The following is a 22,806-nucleotide window of genomic DNA, read 5'->3' on the forward strand; positions in this document are numbered from 1 at the left end:
GGTCAAGCATTGGACTGGCATTATAATGCCATGCTGAGTATCTTTATTATTTTCAATTGTAATAAATATCCTAACCTCTTCTACTTCACCAAACAATGAAACATGACATAAAGCAATATAATTACAGCAATAATTTCATGCACGTAGCATGTGTGCTAATCAACTGGTCCATTCACATATATATTGGTTGCTAAGAACAGTCCATAATTATATGTTACTGCGTAGTCCGTCTGTAACTGTATTAACATGCTGTATTAAAACCGAGTAAAACAGAGTTTAATAAGACACCCTTTATTAGATCACTGGATGAGATGCTTCTGCACCGAGGGATGCACCACAACCATTTGTACAGTACCCCACCCACGAGGGGTCAATGCAGGATAGGTCGAAACGATCATTGTGAGCAATAGTTTCTTGTGTATTCCATTTTCTAGCTCTGTCATTTTTTTTATATACTCAACATATTCCGAGGAATTCCTGAGGTAGATCCCCTTCCATAGTTTCCCTCTACTTTACACAGTTGTCCCCCTCTATGCGCATCACATGACCATACCAGCACAGTTGTCTCTCTTGCACACCGCATCTAATGCCTCTCATACCCAACTTTTCTCTCAAGACGCTTACACTCTCTCATACATGCACACTGACATTGCACATCCAGCAAAACATACTAACTTCATTTCTTACAAGCCTACGCATGTCCTTGGCGGTCACAGTTCATGTTTCACTGCCGTGTAGCATGGCTGTTCGCACATGGGTATCATACAATCTGCCTTTCACTCTGAGCGAGAGGCTCTTTGTTACCAACAGAGATTAATAAAAACAGTATTTTTATCAGCAACTGATAGTTTCAGGCAATGAAACTATTGTTGATCTTACCTTCATGGAACAGTATATTGTGTGTGTGTGTGTGTGTGTGTGATTTAAGGAGTAGAGAAGTTATATGTGAGCTACATCAAGTTTCATGCAGGATAGTAGTAGGCATCCATCGGTCCCGAGAGATGAATCTGCACTTGGAGAATTTACAGTGTCTGTGACTGTAGAGGCCCACATGGGAGTGGCAGTCATGCATACAGCAACTGCATTTGAAGAAGCTCTCTTCCAGAGCGACTGGCTTTTCTTTACTTCCGGTGTGCTTTTCCGTGGTGGCAGATTCCAGTTTCTCTTCCCTTCCCTTCATCCCCTTTTGCAGTATTTGTCTCCAGCGAGGGTGATCATTTGTGACCGTCACATCTCTCTTATCTTCACATCCTTGAAATGAAGATGAGGTCATTCTTGTGTCAGTGGCCAATTCCCCATACAGGAGATCTTTTGGGATCCTCTCCTTTGGCATACAATGTACATGACCAAGCCAGTGCAGATGGCACTGTTGGAGCAGGATGAATTTGCTGGGTATCTTGGCATGGTTAAGGGCTTCAGTGCTGGTGACTCAGTGCACTTGATATCCAAGAGGCACTTCAGATTAGAAAGCTGAAAGCCATTGAGACACCACTCCTGTTTGGAGTGGAGGCTCCATGACTCGCTGCCATAAAATAGCGTGTCGAGGATGCATGCCTTATGGACAGCAATCTTGATGTTTGCAGCTAGTTTTTTTATTTCCCAGACTCTCTTTGTGAGGCTGGAAAATATGGAGGATGCTCGTTCAATTCGCCTGCTGATCTCAGGGCCTAGGGAGAGGTCATCAGAGATGATGCAGCTTGAATAGTGCTGGCAGTAATCAGACTGGCTTGTATAGTATACAGTGCATGATCTTGCAGTCATTCAGGTTCAGCAAGCTTGTTGATCTTATGATGAAGCAAACGGTTCAATACATACATGCGTGCATGCATGCATATATTCATTCATTCATTCGATGGTTTTGTTTGTAGTTGGGCTTAGATTTGTTTTTCTTTTAGATTATCAAAATGAGGTATGGCAAAGAAGGTCAAGAAATACTGGTCTAAACTGTTTCTTAATGGCAGAAGGGGTCTTCTAGATTCTCTGATTGTCAACTGGAAATAATCCCTCCGAGTTTTCAGAATACATCAACCAAAGAACGAAAGATTTAGCTATTTTGAAAAATGAATGAATCATAATTATATATTTTGTATTTGTGTTGTTTGATATATCTCAACTGACAAAAAATATTGACATGGTGTGAAAGAAAATGTTACTTTTTAAATACTTTTGTTTTTTTTTTCTTTTGTTATTTCTTTGCTTTTAGTTGTTTTTTTTTTACTTTTGTGGAATTAAAAAAAAATGTGTGTGATGGAAATTACTAACTAATGTTTTTAATTTTTTTATGATTATCTGAAACTTTTGTTTGACTTTGAAAATAATTTAATATTGTGTAACAGTGGAATCTGAAGAAACTAGTGACCTGTGTTGTCGAATAATGATAATAATAATAATAATTATAATAGAGCAGGAAACTCATTGAGTAGAATTGCATTTTATTATGCCATTGTGGAAAAGAGAAATCTAATGTTTGGGACAGAAACTCTCATGGAGGGGTGGGTGGGGAGATGGGTTGTTTATACTAGTGGTGGTGGGAGTAAGGAGTGAGAAATTCTGACAGTGAAGAATAAAGGAGTTGGAGGGGCAGTAACAAGTGTTAGTGGGAGGGAGGACAATATAAAAATCAATGGGAATCCCTGGCAGTTTTGAAAAAAAGGAAAGGAGATAATAATAGGAATGCAAAGCACTTATAAAAACGGTAATGATTTAGTGAAAGAGAAACGAACCCAAATAGATTAGACTCAGGAAATGGGTGTACAATTCTCCCAACTCCCAACAATTGTATTAATTTACAAGATTAGCAATTTATTTTAGAATTAAATCTCATCAGTTTATTTCTTTTTGCTCTCTTCTTTAGCTTGTTTTAACTCCAGAGTTGGAGTCATGGAAGGAAACATATTTTATAATAATCCTTTCTACTGGAAGCACAAGGCCTCGAATTTGGGGGAAGGGATTAAGTCAGTTACATCAACCCCAGTTTGTAACTGGTAATTATTTAATCAAGAATGAAAGGCAAAAATTGACCGTTGCAAAATTTGAATTCAGAACGTAAAAATGGAAGAAATGCTACTAAGCATTTTCTCAACACTTCTGTCAGCTCACTACCTTAATAATAATGATAATAATAATGATGATGATAATAATAGTGTTTTTGTTTTTTTACAAGAGCAATATTGTTACTGCACAATTCACATCCCTAGTTTGCAGTTCCTTAAATTTCACTGAAGCAATGAATTGAATTTGTTTTAAAAATGAAACTCTTCTATTTAATATTCTAAATAGGAAATATGTAGTTTGTGAGAGAAACCCGAAGCTTCTTGTGTTGTAGTTCCTCAAACACAAGAGTTTGCAATCAGTAGAAACTAAAAAGAATTGACTCAAAACATAGAATGTGGGAAAGACTTGTTTGATGTGTTCCTCTTTTCAAAAACTAGTTTTCTATCACTGCAGTTGTTTAGATGCTGCTGATGCTGTTGATGCTGCTGAGTAGGTGGCTCCTCGTCTGTCCAATAAACAGATTTGTTGCAATAGCTTCCATGAATATATTTGCATTGCTTATTGTGAAAAGGTGGTCAGGATATAGAAAAGCTATTCATATTCCTTAACCCTTTTGTTACCCTGTTCTGTCTCTGTTTCAATTAATTCTGAAAATAACGAAGACTTCTGTCAAATAATTTTGTTGTTATTGAACTAGGGCCTCAAACCTAAAACATTTTGATGGAAGGTTGTTTTTTTAAATTTAGATCAATTTAAAAACATGAAGTTTATATCCAGAGCACAGTCTCAAGGTGGGTTGGTATCAAAAGGAATAAACTAAAGTACAACTATTCCATAGACAGGAAAAATTTGATATTGATAGCATGTTGAAATGGTAATTTGTGCAGGAATTATCCAATTATATTTAGGGTAGATATATATGAGTGGTTGGTGAAAAGTTCCTGGATTTAAGGGTATCACAAAAGACCTGAGTTCTTTTACAGAAAAGCTGAAGGACTGCTGCAATAAGTGTGTGAATCTGAGAAGGGAATATATTGAATAAAATCATAATTAGCTGATCCTCCTGTATTTTCTGTTACCCAAAGCCAGGAACTTTTCAGCACCCCTTCATGTGTGTGTGTGTGTGTGTGTGTGTATACACACACACACACATAATATATAGCATAGTTACTGCATTTCAAATATAGACTGTTACAAGTTCTATATGCCAAAATTAAGAAGCCTCCAATTTTGTATTCTTAGTTTGCAGGGTTCTTAGAATCAGAATCCTTTCGAAATAGTTCCTGATGCAACAGAAGAATGTTCCTCTGTTATGATCTACTTTGAATAACTGCATCAAAGTTACTTTCTGCTGCTGTTTACATCACTTGTCATTATTACAGCATTTAGGATCTCTTTGAAATCTTGAAACAGCTTGAGTCTTAATGTACTCTCTGTCTGATTCATCTCATGCCATTGTATGTAGTGAGGCCTTTTTCAAGAAATAGTCTTCTTTAAACGTGCGGCTCTTCCATTTGCAACCTTTTGTTGACTGAATAAACAAAATAGAATAATTCCAGTTAGCAATAAAACACTTCACCCATCACTCCAACAATGCAATATAAATGCTAAAAGCCAGCATTTTCCACAGCCCTTACTCCTTCTTCGCCTCCTCCTCCAAGCCGACCTGTTTTTCAAATATTAATTTGTATAATATTCACTTCTTCGGACATTAGCGGCCACTGCTGGCAGCCTACAGGTGGCAGCTACTCAAATGGTAACATTGGTACCGGGTCTGCTTCAAAATTCCACCAACCTTATGAACTATCTGACACCACCTGTTGCTGACTTTCATGCCGGAAGTAAGTGTTCCGTTGTGTCTTATACATCTGATATATAACATACATAAATGTCTCTTCAGATATCACCATTTTCTCCTTTTTTTTTAACCTTTGCTCTTCAACAGAGGCGCCACATCTGGCTGTTTTTCTGTTCTGAGTTGCTTTCAACTTAATCCATCAACACCAAAATTTCTGCATGTTTGCTGCCTAACTTAAGCTTGCCTGCTAGTTGTCATGGTGATACATATAACCATTTACATTGCCAGCTGTGTTTTGTTTTGTTTTGTTTTTTTGTTATCAATTATTACTTATTACTTGTTAATTATTTTTTTCAATTTCCTTATTTTATCTATTGCTCCTTTATCCTCATTGCCAGCCCCCCCCCCAATTACCAAAATCAATACCTTTGCATTTGTCCAACAGATCTCTCTCTCTCTCTCCTACTAATTCCAACATACCTCTCCTTCCTACTTCACCATTGCCTTTTACTACATCCCTCCATCTAGATTCCCTTTCTCCTGCACTTCACTCTCTCCCATCTTTGCTTATATCACTCTGTCTCATTGCTATGCTTTCATTTCTTTTTTTATTTCTTTTACTTATGTATATTTGTTTCTTTTTCATTTTACATTTCTTGGGCTTTTCCTCATAAAATATAGGTTATAAAATTATGATTGTTGTTGTTATTGCTGTTGTTATTAAGCATGCACTTTGTTAATTTGAATTTCATTTATTTTATTTATCTCATGTTTTTTTTGGTTTTTACTTAAAATGTATATTTTGCAAAGCAATTTTATCAGTGCTTTTTTGTTTTTTCATTTATCTTTTAATCAATATCCACAGCTGTAGATAATCCCAACAAAGATTCTATCAAATTCCTTTTAAGTTAACAACAATGGGTAATGATAAATCACTACAGAAATATACTGTAGAGATATGAGGAAATATCTTAAGTTGGCATCACTCACAGATCTGTGAAATTAATTAAATATTCAGCCAGTTCATTTGATATCGTGTTCTTGAAGTTTGCTGATTAAATGTAACAGAATAACAGATTAAGGATGAGGAAAATATTTCTGTTTCACTGCTCCATAAAAATATAATTTTAGACAACAACAACAGATTTTGTATCCCTTTTAACATTTATTTGGGGTGGTTTTGTTTTTATTCCTTAGGTTGTCTTTTAAACTATCTGGAGTTGAAATAAGTATAACCAATTTGATATTCCTTTTACTATTATTGATATAGTTCACCATCCTCATTTAACATTCCTTTTCCATTCTGGCAAGGGCAAAACTGCTTGACTGGAGCTAGAGAGCTGCACCAGGCTCCAGCCTGTTTTGACTTGGTTTCTATGGCTGGATAGCCTTCCTAACACCAACCACTCCACAGTGTACTGGCTGTCTTTGACATCACCAGCACGGGTACCTTTTACATGTCTCTGGTATGAGTACCTTCTATGAGTCACTGGCACAGGTACCTTTTATGTGTCACTGGCATGGGTGCCTCTAATGTGTCATCAGCATGGGTGTCTCATGTGTCACTGACATGGGTGCCTCTCACGTGTCACTGGTGCGGGTGCCTCTCACATGTCATTGGTACGGGTGCTTCTCACGTGTCACCAGAACTGGCCACAACTATGATTTCACTCAGGAGATGTTGACTGTAGAAGGATAAAGAAAAGACAAAGCAGAAGGTTGCTGGGAGACAATATTCCATGACAAAAGAGGGTATGGGCATGGCCTTATGCTTAAGAAGTTTGAAAAGAAACACCAGGATCTGTATAATGTTTATATCTCTTCCAGATTATTTTCTGAAATATCGGGTGATATTTTTGTTTAATATTCTTTATTTGTTTACAGATTTCAACTAAACATACTCAATTCTTTTTATAATAGGAGATTATAGCTATTTTTAGTCTAAACCAGGGGTTCTCAACCATTTTTTATCTATGGACTCCTTTGATTACTATTTTATTCTGGTGCCCCCCCCCCCCCATAGCCATTCAATGTTTCAAAACTAGTTTTATAGAAAAAACATCAGAGAAAGCAAACCCACCTGTTTCTTGCAATACATAGCAATATAAAGCAAAATTTCTTCAGGGGCCCTTAAAATACTATTTGTGGATCCCCAATTTGCTATTCTGTTGCATGGACACCCAAAAATCTTATAAGGATCCTCAGGGGCCGTATGGACTCTCGTTGAGAACCACTGGTCTAAGCAAATAACATTGCTTGCACTTATTAGTTTAATTATTCCAATGTTTTTTTTTTTATATCTTTGTCTCTTTTCCTCGTTTGCTTTCTCTCTTTTGTTTATTTTAAACTTTTCTGATCTTTTGTTTTTATTTTTACAGATTTAGTTCAAGGTTTTTTTTTGTTTTTTTTTTCCACTTATTTTATTCTGAGCCTCAGCTATGGTTTTGTGGTTCGATGAGTCTCTGCTATGGTTACAGGTTCAATCCCACTGTATGGTACCTTGCATAAATGTCTTCTACCATAGGCCCAAACCAAACAAAGCCTTACAAGTGGGTTTGGTAGACAAAAACTACTAAAATGTGAGTAGCCATGTAGCTCCTCTGCAGTAAGAAACATTTTCTGCCCCCTTCTCATACTTAAAATTTTTATCTCCTAGCATAAGCCCCCCCCCCCCCAACTTGAGATTCATAGCCTTGCAAGCTGCTTGATGCTAATGGCACACAGTAAGCAACCAGTATATGTTGTAAAGTGATTGGCTTTAGGAAGGGCATCCAGCTGTAGAAACCATGCTAAAGTAGACATTAGCTCATGAAACTCTCTTCCGACCTGTCAGATCCTGTCAAACTATCCAACTCATTCCAATATGAAACATCATCATCATCATCATCGTTTAACGTCCGCCTTCCATGCTAGCATGGGTTGGACGATTTGACTGAGGACTGGTGAAACCGGATGGCAACACCAGGCTCCAATCTGATTTGGCAGAGTTTCTACAGCTGGATGCCCTTCCTAACGCCATATGTGCAGGGAGAAGTTTTCCCTCTGATTTTTTTTTTTTTAATAGTGTTCTAATTTTGTAATGGAATAAGTTAAATTGTGTTTTATTTCATTTACTGTATCTCCTTAAGCAAAACGACTTGGTTAAGAATCATCACCATCATCATCATTTAAAAAACATTGTCATATCAGCTTACTTGAAGTGTTTCTCTAGTTCTTGGCTTCTTGATCAATATTAATGATAATCAATATTTATTGATTAGTATTGAGAGACATCACTGTTTGGAACTGCTGATGTGCTTTTATTTATTCTTGTCTCTGTTCATGTGATTCACTGTTATTGGATTTACTCAATATTATTTGCCCTTTATTTTCATTCTTTCTGGAACGTTTGCCCCTTTTTACAAATTAAAATTCCATGCCTACCACTCAAGAAAGGATATCATGAAACACATTATCTAGTCGTTGTTGTTTAGCCCCAGGTCAGTTCATATTGAGAAGGTTTTGTTTTCAGGCATAGTGTATCAACGACTACATTATCTTGTGTGTCTATCCATTTTTATCTTTTAAGACAATAACAATGCTTTGAGGAAGATTTGGTTTTTATTTCTAGCTGACATAGTGGCCATACAGAGGCTTCCTTCTTTGCTCGTTGTAGTTTAGTCTAAAGTTAGTCCTCATTGCATCTGATTGAAGATATTCTAGTCATGACCACCCCTGTATTTCTCTCAGGCATGGTATATCTAGACTACATCACCCAGTGTGTTCTTTCAATTTCAAAATGGTAAAGTGTAACTGTAAGGGGAATTTGACTACTATTTTGAGCAGGCTCTTACATTGGTTTGTTATTTAGTAATATTCCTTTTGGCAGAGAATTATGTTAAATGGCAAAAATTTAGTGTTTGATAATCTCTACACGGAAAGAGTAAATTCCCATGGACAGTCATCATCATCATCATTAACATTTAATGACCATCTTCCATGTTTGCATGTGTTGAATAGTTTGACATGATCCTACAAGTCCAAAGATCACACCATTCACCAATATTTTCTTTAGCATGGTTTCTATGGCTGAATGACTTTTCCTAATGCTAACCCAAAGTGTATTGGGTGCTTTTTTCCATGGCACCAGCACTAGTGAACTTACCAAGTTGCTTGGAAGACTAAGATCCCCGTTGACTGAATTGAGTTACAGCAGAGAGGAGGGAAGCTTTTGATGTGAGAGGAAAAGGCCAGAAGAGAACCGGTTTCTTGTTGTAAAGGAGATGCATGGCTACTCACAGTGGGTGGAAGTAATGAGAATGGACCTAAAAAGTGATGATGAGGTATCGTAAGAGAAGTACTAAAAGGATTCCTGTACACTGAAGATTCAGTAGAATATTTTATAGACAATCTTTTAGCATGTCTACAGTTAATTTATCCTGATGTGTGTATTTGGTTCAATATGAAATCATTCTTCTATGTGGAACTGAATAATAATTTTAATAGGTTTAATTCATTGTTGTCTGTAGTTTGTTTAAACATGATTTTGAATTTAAAGTAAACAAAATAAAGAACTTTTTTTACATTCTAAATTCTAATTCAACTATTTTGGTTCAACTAAAAGAGATGACTGAAGCAGTTTATTTCTTCCACTAATGTATAGAACTACTAAAACAACATTGTAAATCAATGCCGAGGCTTTAATGTTTCATTAGCTGTCATTCCATTCAAAAGAATTTAGTGCTTAGATGTAGAATTGCTTGTTGAATATAAACTCTACTTAATGGTTATTAGTCTAAGATAATGAGAGAGAAGGAGGCATCATTGCCATTAACCGAACCATTTGTGTCCAAGGAATATCTTAAGAATTATAGATGTTCATTTATGTTTGGTTTGCTAATATTGGAATATTTTGGTTTTATTACTTTTCCCAGAATACATTTTGTTTTTGGTTTTTTAATGAATAAAATTGAAAATTAATTTTGTTTTCAGGAAAGTTTTCTTGTTTATTTTTAATAGTTTTCCTTCTTCAGTATATTCTATGCAATCCATCATTATATATTTTACCGGCTTTTCAGAAACTATTTGTTGTAAAAACTGATTTACAAATTGATGTTGTTAGCTTTTAAGCATTTATAAATATTTCAATTTAATGTTTTTTTTTTTTTCTTTGAAAATTGCAATTTTCACTAACTGACCTATTCATTACTAATTATCATTAACATTTTTATTTCTCCACAGAAATTCAGATTTTACTGTCGATATTTTTGTTAAAATATTGATGTTTCGACAAAACAAAGTTTCTTTTCATTATTTTATATTTATTATTATTATTTTCTCTTTATCACAGGTTTTGTTGGAGCTCCTGCAGACTTGCAGGCTTGCTACTTGCAGCCTACAGTACCATGCTATCTGTTCTTTTGTGACAGTTCTACTGGGCACTCTATTCCAATTTCCTTTATATTCCCTTTGATGCCTTCTGATTCTGTCCCCAAGGACCCAATAATGATTGCCACTATCTTCACCTTCATTTTCCATAGCCAGGCCATTTCGTACGTAAGAGGGTTTTATCGATCTCTCTTTTCGCCTGGGTCAAAGGGGCATGCAACATCAACTATATAACATATGTGGTGCACTTTGTCCACCACCACTAGTTCCAGTCTGTTATACTTTAGCACCTGATCTGTTTGGATTGGGAAATCTCAGAGGATTTTGCTAGACTCTGACTCTGCCACTCTCTGCGGTTTATGCTCACACCACATCTTGCCTCTCTCTAGCCCCCACTTTTCTAACAGTTTCCAATGTAGTACTTTCGCCACCTGGTTGTGTTGCCACAGTTCATTATTATTATCATTATTATTATTATTATTATTATTATCATATGTCTTGCTTTTGCTTTGTATTTATACAAATGGATTGCAATTTTCACCCAGAGACCTCAGGAAACAACAAGTTAGAAGTTCAAGCTGGTATTATGGCTAGGGTGCCATATTTTTGGTTTTTGCATAGAGTATTGTTCTAGAGTAACTTGACAAAATGATAGTGTGATCTTATGGTAACAGCAAAAAGTGTGAGCTATTATGTGCATTTCAAAGTACTTTTGATAATGTTTACAGATTAAAATGTTTTTGGAATTATATAGACAATATTTTTCAGTTCCCATGAGTGCTATTTTTTAAAAATTTCTTCCATTTTGGGATTTCCTGATATCTGAGGTGGGTAACAAACAGCCCCTTTTGCTATCATTCCTAGGATACCTATGAAAACAGGTATTGTTTTAGTTTTGAGGTTCTACATTTTGCCAATTTCTATCTCAATCTTTATATTTGCCCAATTTTTGGTAGGTCTTAACAGATACATTTATGTTGTTTGGGATAGTCATAGCAGTGAGGAGGCATGATTTTTGTCTGAAATCCTTCAATATTATTATTACAACTGTTATTGTTTTACTTCTCAGAGCACTTGATCTTGTTTGTCAGACGCAAATTATAAACTTCGCAAATTGAACATTAATTATCATGGAAGACATTCAACACCCAAGTACCAATCTTATTATAATTTTTATTTTTATTTTGCAGTTTTTGATTTATAAAGTATCTGCTTGAGTTGAAGACATATACTACTTAATCTTTAATGTGTTAAGACTTTATCACTGAACAAAATATTTCCTTAATCTATGTAGTGGACAAGATATTCCCTTTGGTTTCTTATTAAACGATTATCACTTGAAGGTACAGGCACGGCTATGTGCTTCCCAACCCTGTAGCCTCAGGTTCAGTCCTACTGCACAACGCTTTGAGCAAGTGTTTCCTACTAAAGCTTTGTGAATGGATAGTAGACAGAAACCGAAAGAAGGCCATCATCTAGATGTGTGTGTGTGTGTGTCATGTACATGTGTATGTTGGTGTGCTTGTATGTACCCCATGCCTTGACATCACATGATGATTGTAAATGAGCATCACCATCATACAAGTGGTGTTATTTACTTCTAATCTTTTCCTCTCTTCTTTACAATATCAACCTCAACACAAGTTGTATTAAACTGTAACCAATTCACACCCTTCAACTAGACAACCATCTTTATTTACATCAACAGTTAATATGAAATTACTAATGATCAAAGATCGTTATCAATTTAAATTTATCTTCATGAATCAAAGACTGTCAGATGACAAATTTATTAAACAATGGCTATTTTATATCGTGATTAATGTCTTATTAATCCTTTTTTTTAATTATTTCTGATTTAATTTTTCCTTTTCTTTAATATACACACTCCATAGTAAAGAGATCACCTTTTTACTATATTTTAATTCTGATGTTTTTTTCCTTCTTCCTTTATTTATTTAGAACCACTTATCCTTTCTGAGACAAACATTTTAGGGGATAACTAACTAACCATTTTATTCAATGCATTATTATAAATGGGTGAAATGTTGTATAATCCCATTCAATGTTTTTCTGTAGATTGATAAGGTTTCTCACAGTTTCTCTCTTTATTTCTATGTTATGATTAAGGGCTGGAATTACTTTAAAGGTATAAAATTACTGTAAATCTCATTGTGAAAACGAGTGAAGATAATTCATAATTGACATAGAAACAACCCATATCAATGTTGTGTTTAAATTTTCACATCTACTGTAGAGAAATAAATGTTTTAAATTTTTCTGTGTGATGTTTGTGGGTAAAAGTTTTACTTTTACATACTAAATGTCTCTTATTTCATTCAAGTTTGGATCATTCATTATAATTGAGAAAGAACAAATGCAAACTAAAAATGAGAGTATTTTGAAAGATATAAGCCATCTTGAGAATGTTAGATGTAGATTGTCTTAGTCTATTCAGGTTATACAAACCAATTAATTAGCAAGATAATTAATGGAATTACTGAGTGAAAGTTCATTAAAAAATCAAAATGGCTCAACAAAGTACATATTTTAAGTAAATGTTCTAGTTCTCCAAGGATCATTTATTCTGCTAGGAAATGTTCTTAGAGATGTAATTTTCTTTCCTGTAACAGCAGGAGGTCTATTCCACAAATTTCAACAACTTATCAAGAAAACAATTGTTCATGATTTCACAGATTCTGAGATTTGTAGGAATGTCTTCTTTCTTTGTGTAGATTTGTGGCCTGCATTGTCCATTCAAGATAATTCTCCTTACAATAATAATGGGGAAGTACATGCTGGTAAGAAACTTCTAATTTAGCACTTCAATTGTTGTAACCTTAAATGAGGACCTAACATTCCCTTGAGTACAAAGCAAAAACAATATCTTGCATCTCCCTCTTTGTCCTCAAACGAGGACATAGCATTCCCTTAAGTACAAAACAAAATATCTTGCATCTTCCTTCTATACCTTTAATTTCTCAACTGGCATAAAGCCACCATCCCCTCAACACTACTCCCCACTCCCAGTTGTAGGGTTTTTGCCTTTTTTTGTTTTGCAAGGTACTTGGTGACCCTATCGGTGCTGGTGCCATATCAAAAGCCTCCAGTCCATTCTGTAAAGTAGTTGACATTAGAAAGAGCATCCATCTGTAGAAAGCATGGCAAAACAGACTGGAGCCTAGACATCTGTTAAACCATCCAACCCATGCCAGCATGGAAAACATATGTGAAATGATGATGAAGATTCTACTTTTCTTCAATTTAGAGTTATTAGGTTGTTCAGGGTGAGACAAAAGAATCTCCCATATTTGACACAACCATTTGTATGTTTTGCTGGTAAAGTCAAGCAGAAGAGTTAATGGTGTCTTCTTGTAGCGAATACTTTACCTTTTTTTTGTCTTTTTGGTTTGGACTGTTGACATTGTTTGTTGCCAGTGTATAAAATGGAGGAGTGTGTTTCTTTTGCTGTACGCTGTTGAATGTATAGCTCATGTTTTATGAGTTTGTGTATTTAATTTTAGTGTTGCTGAACTGTCAAGACCTTGAATCTTAGGATCTAAAAAGAGACACTACATTAGGTCACTCTTGGACAACAACAAAAGCAAACAAACAGTAAATAATAGATTGTATTTTGGCAACTGATTGTAAACTAAAGAAATCATGTATCCTAACCAATTCTTAAAAACTTGGAATTAACAAGCTGGATAATGAAATGTCAGTATCTTCAAGTTTCAGTAAATTACAGTAAATTTATCAACTCGTTTCTGTTACTAAACTTCATTACTAGGTTCACGCTATTTTGATTTACAGAAATAAAACCAATTTCTTTAATGTTTCTACTTCAAGAACCAAAATAACTGATTTTGGTATTGGTAGTCATAAGAAGATAGACACTAAATTCAATTAGAAAAATATTGCTAAAGGTTGTAATGAACATTTTTTGTGTCTATTGATTAAAACAAAAAACAAAAACGATACAGGGTTTTCTACTATGGCAACAGAACTTAAATTTTAGACTATAAACACTCAGTTATTTAGTTTAGTTAGTTTAACAAAATATAATTTTAGACTTTACTCTCAGTTTGGTTAGTCTAATCTGTTCTTCAAGTATGTTACTTGTCAACACATTTGTCTAATACTGTCCCTAATTGATGCACAAGGCCAGCAATTTATTGAGGAATGAGGGTTAGTCGGTTACGCTGCTCCCCGAATATGGTCAATACTTTGTTTTGGCAACCCCAGCAAGATGAAAGCAAAGAAAGTCAGCCCCAGCAGAATTCAAACTCAGAGCATGAAAGTTCTGAAGAAATACTGTTCGACATTTTGTCTGACACTCTAAGAATTCTACCAACTCATTGCTTTCAAAAGCCTCCATATTAGAGAAAGGGGAGGCAGTTATGCTGTCTCACCTAATTTACACTTGCTCAATCATATGCTTCTGCACACACACACACACACACACACACACACACACACACACACACACACACACACACACACCTTCACCTTCAATGTCTTCTGTTTTATCCACTATCCAAATATTCTAAGGTGTTCTTCAGCTGTGTCCAATCCTTGGCATAATTATTCCATTTACTGCACCATTATTTAGATCTCATTGTTGCAGTACTCTTCCTCACTCCCGACAAACCCCCTTCTGCATTATCTTTCAAGGAAACTTCTTGACTTTATTTGCTACATTTTCAATGTCTCAAGGCAATTTTTTTTTTAATCATCATGTCATTAATTAACACATGATGTTATCAATTAGCACACAATGTTACTGCTATTGTTGTTCTACTCTTACCCTGTCATTCAACTTGAATATTTTCAATAAATCTAAATTACATTCGAATTTCTTTCTGAAGGCTAAATGTGCAAGTGTGCAAATGTGCAAATGTGCAAGCTTGCTTCCCAACCACTTGGTTCTGTAGTCATTCCCACTTCATGGCACCTTGACCAACTGTAGCCTCAGTTGGCCAAAACCTTGTGACTGGATTTAGGTGAAAACTGAAAGAAGCCTGTTTGTGTTTTGTGTGCATGTTTGTATTATTGTCTTGACATCATGTGATAAGTGTAAATGAGAATTACTGTCATACTAACAATATTGTTTGTTACAAGTTTCCTATGCAAAACATTTCTTGGCCAAGGAGCTTAGAAACGTGTGTGGGTTGGTGTCAAGAAAGGCATCCAGATGTAGAAAATCTGCCTCAACAAATTCTGCTCGACCTATGCAAGCACGGAAAAACAGATGTTGAAATAAGGACAATGATAAAAAAAAACAGAAAATCTAACTAAAATTTGATTGCATCTTCTGTTGTCTACCAACAAGTAGTTCTTATCCCATCATGGTTTCCCTCTTTTATAATAGTTACCTTTCACATGACTGTAGTTTGGATCACTAGATATGCAGTTATTTAGTTGCTTATGCAAACAGCTTCTCCTACCTTGCCTCCTAAAAGACCTGTTTAATATTTCTAATATAAATTTATTATTTTTTTTTTTTCCAGTTTTCCTCTTTGTATGATTTTAAATATTTTAAGCTAAGTTGATTCAAAGTGGTCAGCAATTTTAAATAAGTGAAAAAATATTGTTATTGATAAATATAAACATCTTATCGATAATACGTAGATAAGTTTCAGACAGAAGTGGTCTAGGCCATGCCTGTGCTAGGTTATGTCAGACTGATTTCTAAAAATAATGCTATACATGGAATGCCAAGGAATTTTAAGAACTTCATATCAAATAAACCCAAAATATTGAATAAGTGAATTCTATGCATTGTTTTCTGTAACTTTCTTTAATTTCAGTTTCTAATCTTACTTCAGATTATAACGAAATGATCTCCCTTGTAATAGTCGTAACCTTTTGAGGGATCACAAGAGGGATTACATATATTTTAGTGACTTTTAGTGAAATAAAGCTGTAACTTGTGATTGATCAAATGTTGGAGTATTAAGAACCTAATAAGCTGTGAACAGCTTCTTATTTTTAAATTCTAAATTTGTTTACTAATTTCAATAATGAAACACTGATAAGAACCCACTTTCAACTTTTATTTTCAGCAATGATCTGGTTCATCCTGCGAAAACGTATTGTTAGTACGTGAAAATGTTTTTAAATCTTAGCTGTTGCATTCTTATTTGTCCTCTTCTTTTCTGAAGTAGCTCCTTGCACCATATATTGCGAGCAGCCTTGCCTGTTGTTGAGCACAGTATCTAGTTTGAAGATGGTATGGGACTAGTCATGTATGTGTGTAATTCACTTTGTTTAGAATGACAAGGACTTTTCTGTCAAAGTCCATTTCTGTAGATGAATAAACACAAACTCCTCTCTCTCTTCACAAACTGATATAGATATGAGAATGTCAAGACTCTTCATGGACAAACTGCAAATGTTTCTTTCTCTCTGCAATGTATGTACATCTTAATTCTCCACCAATTCTACTATAGCATCTTAGTAAACCTCTTCACATTGTAGAGATATCTGGAATCATTGTTCATTGCTTGTTAACAATGAATATTTTAGCTCTTTTTTTGTTGTTGTTGTGTTTTAGTTGGAGGGGTTTCCCAGTTTCTGTAAGGGTTCTACAATTATTCTCTTCATTTATAAATTCTTTAATTTTTATAAGAGAAAAATATTGTCATCTAATGTAATCATCTTTGTTATAACGTTGGTTTAGATGCATGCACACGGATTGTGATGAGTCACATCATCTTAGAAGTGAATTAGCTGAGGTCGTAAGGAACCAAACCCAAAAGACTTTTGAAGAATTTAGCTTTTTTCACTTCTGAGTTCAAATTTGATGAAAATTAAATATGGTTTTTCATCCATATACTTAAAAAAATACATAAATTAATAATTATAATAAATTGATACTAAAGCAATAATGCCAAGAACACCTGTCTTTATATTACTGAATCAAGTATATTGTCAACACCTCCTTTGAAAAGAGTTGTTCTCCAGAACTGAGATACAAGAATCACTAACATATGTTAAAATCTACCAAAATATGTTATCAATGAATATGTAAATCATTGTTTTAATTTTCACTGTTTTATATACTCATGATAATTTATCATAGCATTGATTGTATTAAAAATTAATCCATATGTCTACAGAAAAAGAATAAAGTATCCATTTAATGAAAGTGTTGCCACTTTGAAGGTTAGGTCTTTGGATTCCCTTGTCATATTCTTGGCTATAACATCTGATTATTTCCTCTGAGTTTTTCTCTCAAATCAATCTGGACTATAAGCAATATTAGCTGAGATGCCAATCCATCTCGGATCACCTCTGGCTCTAGGATATATACTTCCTGTTTTAAATTATCTAGATTAAAACCTTTGAAAATTTCTTAATTCATGTTCCAAGGACTGACAAAACAAGAAGAATATATTGCTAAATTCTTCATTATTTTCAAAATTAATTAAAACAAAGGCAGAAATATGGAAATGAAAGGGGTTAATAACGTAAACATTTTGTTGTTGTAGTTTAAGGGTTTTATTATTTTGTTGTGAAAGAGCTGATGAAGGGAGTTCATTGATGTTAGCCTAGAAGGTGCCCTGTGCCCCTTATTTTTCTTAAAATAGAAGCAAAAATAAGATAATTATTATGTTTCAACAAACGAACTTTTGTATGTCTGTTTCATGATTTGATTGCCAAAGCCTTTGGCAAGTTACTCGTAAAATGCACCTCTAGCTGTTACTTGGAGAGATCACAATAATGTTAATAGCATTTTCCTTTCACTTCATATCTCATCTTATGTTTTTAATCTTTGAAGCATTGAAAATGCTTTCACCAACTTAATTATTTAGAATCAAGTAAAATACCTGTAGTTATATATAAAGTTACCTTTGGTAATTTTTTTCTACTACTGTGTGTAGTATTTTAAAGTTTTTTTTTTTTTTTTATATATCTTGTCCTTTTCTCCCTCATCTCCCTTAAGGATTCTTTATTTGGCCTTTTTCTTCCAACCAATTTATTACTCCATGTTTTCTGCTTTTGCAATGATTTTTGATATCTATATTTTTGTAGTAATTTCTTTACATACATTATATATATATATATATATATATATATATATATATATATATATATATATAATGTATGTATATAGCTACTGCTTCAGAATTCCTTCCCATGTGATAGCTATAACTTTTCTGATTTTCCTCCTTAGCTGCTGGCTTAATCCTTTTTTAGCTCTCTCAACTTCTAATCTGATTCCTGTGATTTCACATACCCAAACAAATTACAAAAATTATCCAATATGCCATTTTAAATTTATCTAATTAGCTTGATTAACAATATATCAATGTTGGTTAATTGTTTTAATTATTAATTCACATTCTTCTCATTTCCATTAACAGGTGTATACAATATAAATTTTGCAGACATTTGATGAATGTTCATTGTTCTTTTATGTTTTTAGTTTTATTGTTTTTCTCCTTTTATATTACATCGATAGACTGATTAACTCTGTAATCTCACCACTTGTTACTTAGATCTCTTTTCGAGTTGGTTAAGCTTTTATTATTCCAGGTCCACCACAGTCATGTTCTGACTTACTTCCAAATTTAACTGGCATTTTTTTTTTTTTCTGTTACCATTTTGGAAGAAGAATAGTAAGAAAATGTTCTTATGAATTGATAATTTTTATAAAATATTCAAATCAATTGTTTACACTGTACTAATTATTTTAAGTGATGTTAATCTTATGAAGAAGAGCATAGATCAACTGTAAATTTAAACGGCATGATTCATTCTTTGTTTTATAAAACACACACACACACACATATATATAATGAATATTTGTAGGTGCATGGAGTTGTCAGGCAAATTACAACTCCTAACTTACCTGAAGACCCTGTCTGTATGTATGCATATATATATATATATTTGACATTTTGGTAGTGCAAATTGTGTGAAATATGAGAAAAAAGGTTATGATTTCTGGCAAAATTCTCATTGTACAACAAGCCCAATTTAACAATAGCCATTATGATACTAATGACTGACTTTAAAGTAAGTTAGCTGAATCATAACTGTGAAGCAAGGTTTCTAGATTAACACTTTGCTTCAAGAGTATTTTCAATTTTACCGTCAGAAAAGCAATATTTGTTTTCTTTTATAATTTCCATAAGTTTTGTCATGAATTTCAAGTTTGTAATTGGAACGTTTTAATTTTCCAGGTTTGAGTAAATCAGGAATGAAATGTTTTCTTATGTCCAATATTCTTCAGTGTCATTCATTTAAAGCTATGGTTTTTGTTTGTGTGCTTTCTTATAAATGTTCAACAACTACCTTTCCCTTAGATGCAGTTAGTGCTGAAGGTGAGAAAGAAAAGCCTGCTGCGCCAACTCATCGTCGGTCAAGAAGCAAAGGTGGCACAGAGCTACCTATGTTGAAACCACTTCCGAAATCTCTAACTTTTGATGTGAAGTAAGTAGCTTGATTTTAGTAACAAGATAATGACTGAATTTGTTTCTGTAGAAAACATAAAATTTAGCCTTTCAAGCTCAAAATGGAACAACAGTTAATGGTGCATGATATCTAAGACAAGAGTCTCCTACGATGGCCTAGAGGCCAAACAAGCAACGTCATTGATCTTAAGTCTTCCATGCAAAGCATGTCTGGCCATGGAGAAATATTTTTTTGTAAAGAGGAAAGGCATTTGGCCTGAGAAAATCTGCCTCAACAAATTTTGTCTGACCCATGGAAGCATGGAAACGTGAATGTTAAATGACAATGATATAGATTCATAGAAGGTCATGGAAGCAACAAAAGAACTTTGACTAACAACAGATTGATTGCTTAACCAGCACATTAAACAAACAATTGGTTGGTTAGATATTTCACCAATTGACTAACAATAAAGAAGTGATTTTGAACCAGTGCATGTTATTGGTGCGATGACCCTCCAAAGACAAGTTATATTTATTATTTATTCATTCATGTTAAAATGTGGTTTGAATAACAAAAGCATTTAAAAATAATAAATGCTTAAAATCTCACCAGTTCCACCCTCTCTTCTAAAATGGGAATAGTCATGAGGTTCTTCTACAGCAAATAACCTATTCTGCTTTGGCCCTTCTTTTCCTCATACTTTAACCTCTCATCTCTTAGCATAAAGCTTCCCCACTACCACCATGGGGGTCTGTAGTTTTGTGAGCTACTTGCCAACCTCACTGGCACTAGTGGTAAGAAAACCACTGAGGGCTGTCATTAGGAAAGGACTCAACCACAGAAACCATACCAAAGCAGACAATGGAGCACTACATGGTCTTCGGATCCTGTCAAAGCATCCAATCTATCCCAGCATGGATGATGATGATGATGATTTCATTTCTGTTGCTGTGTATTAACATTTTAGTATTAAGTTTGACATGACTATTGCTTTAGAATCCACAGTAATTTTATTGTTAGAATAATTAATTGGAAAGCATTTTTCTGTCTATTCTGAACTCGTATTTTTATTTTATTTTCTTGCTTCTTACAGGAAAGTAAAACAAATGACTGACATAAAAACCGATGTGGGATTTGCCAGGGCATTTGTGCGTCTGGCACTGGAAAAAAAGACATTGTCAGCACACTTGAAGGAGTTACTATCAGATGCCAAGCTTTTGCAGAGCTTATATAAGCGTTATGCGTTTATGCGATGTGAAGAAGAACGCGAGCAGTTCCTCTACCATCTTCTTTCTCTCAATGCTGTTGATTATTTCTGCTTCACAAACACCTTCACCAACACCAGTAAGAACAGCCTTTTATGCCTTACAATATCTACCATTTATTTAACTTGTTTCCTGCCTACAGTTGGAAATATTAAGCTTTCTTTAAATCACTTTTTGGTTAATTAATTAAAAGCACATTAAGCAGCAATGATTGAAATATAGAGGTATACAATTAATTATATTTAACACACATGTCTACATTCAAACATGGAAGACCTCTGCTGAGAAAATTGGGCCATGAATAACGTCATCACACTGCAGGACATGTCATTCTGCAGGCACCGAATCTCTCATCCTCAGCCCACTTAGAACTGCTCTTCTTATATTTAAACAGCAAATAGTAAATTTGCTGATGTGTGCAAAGCTTTGCCAAGCTGGAATTAATCAATGAGAAGCACATTAAACAGCAATGATTAAGAATGTAGGTGTGTATAATTATATTTATCCAATTCATATACACTCGAGCATAGAAGGATCATTGCTGGAAAAACATTTCCTGGAAAAGAAATTCTGCAAAAACAGTTTTTGCAGCAAATTTCTTTTTACATTTGAATGTAGACAAACAAATTAAATATAACTGCACACCCCTACCCTTTGTAAGGCATCTTTAGAAAGTTATCAAAACCAATCTGGATAATTATTTTTCTAATTTAGGAGATTAGAGATACAAAATGTGTATCACTGTGACATCTGTTGGTAAAAACTATTTTATTTTTTGTTTTCAGTTGTTCCTTACAAAGTATTAATTTACCCAAGTACCAAGTTTGGCTGCTTTACGACCAGTGCAAACCCTTGGATCAGTTTAGCAGGACAAATTGGAGAAACAGGAGTTATAGAAATTCCAAAAGGATGCCTGGAATATACGTCTGAGGTTGGATTTGTTTGGTTTTTTTAATGTGCTGTGTGTGTGTGTGTGTGTGTAAAACATATTTACCTTATATCATAAAATTAACAAGGTAATTAAATAACCTAAATCAATTCAATTCAAAGAAAGTATGAAATCTACTGAGAATTACTTATTCCAGAATCAGTAGAGCATTACTTTTATAAATGATTATGTTTCAAACGACATAAATGATTATGTTTGATAAATTATAAAAGAACTCTATAAATTTACTCACAGTTAAATAGCAGGAAGTGACTCCTCACCATTCACTAAGAAAACTGTGTGTGTGTGGGGAGGTGAATGGCTACCCAGTTGATATCCATTTCCCATTCTTATTGCTCTCTACCGACCCATATTTATTATCAGCCACCCTCACTGCTGTTCACCATTCACTCACCCCCATGTCACCCCTTGCTTATATCCATTTATCACTCCGCCTCTTGCAACCTCACACACTTTCCCTGATTCTCTGGTCTCCATTTTGTCTTTTATTCTCATTTGGGACATGTTCACATTAGGGGCATGTCCTTGTATATTATCATCACCATATTTATCTCTTTCTGGCATCAATCCAGCCGCCTCCATTCACCCATGTACAAAAGGAGGTGACCATGAATCTCCTTTACAACAATAACACTGACCCTGTTTCTCTCATCACATTTTAACATCTCAACACCTTGCCTGATCTGACCACTTACTCTCTCTCTCTCTCTCTCTCTCTCTCCCCCTCTCCTTTAAAAGTCACAAGAGAACCTCACTATTGCTCTTGCCACTCTGTGAAGTGGTTGGTGTTGAGGAAAGCCACCCAACGATAAAGACCAAAGCTGAGACACTGCAGCAAGACGCAATCTTGTAATTTGTTGCATCTTGTTAAAATGTCCAACCCACACAAGCATGCAAAGCAGACATAAGAAGCAAAAGTATGATAAACACAAGATGTAATTTATACCATTTGTTCCCTACACATATTTTACCATCGTGGTTGTTTGTATCGTCTGCAGTGCATCATGCAGTCGGATGCAGATCCACAA

General features: G+C 34.5%; 1 protein-coding gene across 1 annotated transcript in view; it reads left to right on the top strand.

Annotated features, from left to right (window-relative positions):
* LOC106883526 (DENN domain-containing protein 5B) overlaps positions 1-22,806 on the top strand; it is a gene marked incomplete at its 5' end in the record, with an annotated part of 134,389 nt that overhangs the window by 92,598 nt on the left and 18,985 nt on the right. Inside the window, 6 exons of the mRNA XM_089348318.1 lie at positions 4,710-4,835; positions 12,895-12,960; positions 16,225-16,260; positions 19,474-19,600; positions 20,658-20,908; positions 21,615-21,760. Coding sequence (XP_089204444.1) covers positions 4,710-4,835; positions 12,895-12,960; positions 16,225-16,260; positions 19,474-19,600; positions 20,658-20,908; positions 21,615-21,760 — 752 coding nt within the window. The remainder of the gene's footprint in view (positions 1-4,709; positions 4,836-12,894; positions 12,961-16,224; positions 16,261-19,473; positions 19,601-20,657; positions 20,909-21,614; positions 21,761-22,806) is intronic.

The sequence above is a fragment of the Octopus bimaculoides genome, chromosome 3 (genome assembly GCF_046866305.1).
Source record: "Octopus bimaculoides isolate indiv1 chromosome 3, ASM4686630v1, whole genome shotgun sequence".
NCBI classification, from domain to species: domain Eukaryota; kingdom Metazoa; phylum Mollusca; class Cephalopoda; order Octopoda; family Octopodidae; genus Octopus; species Octopus bimaculoides.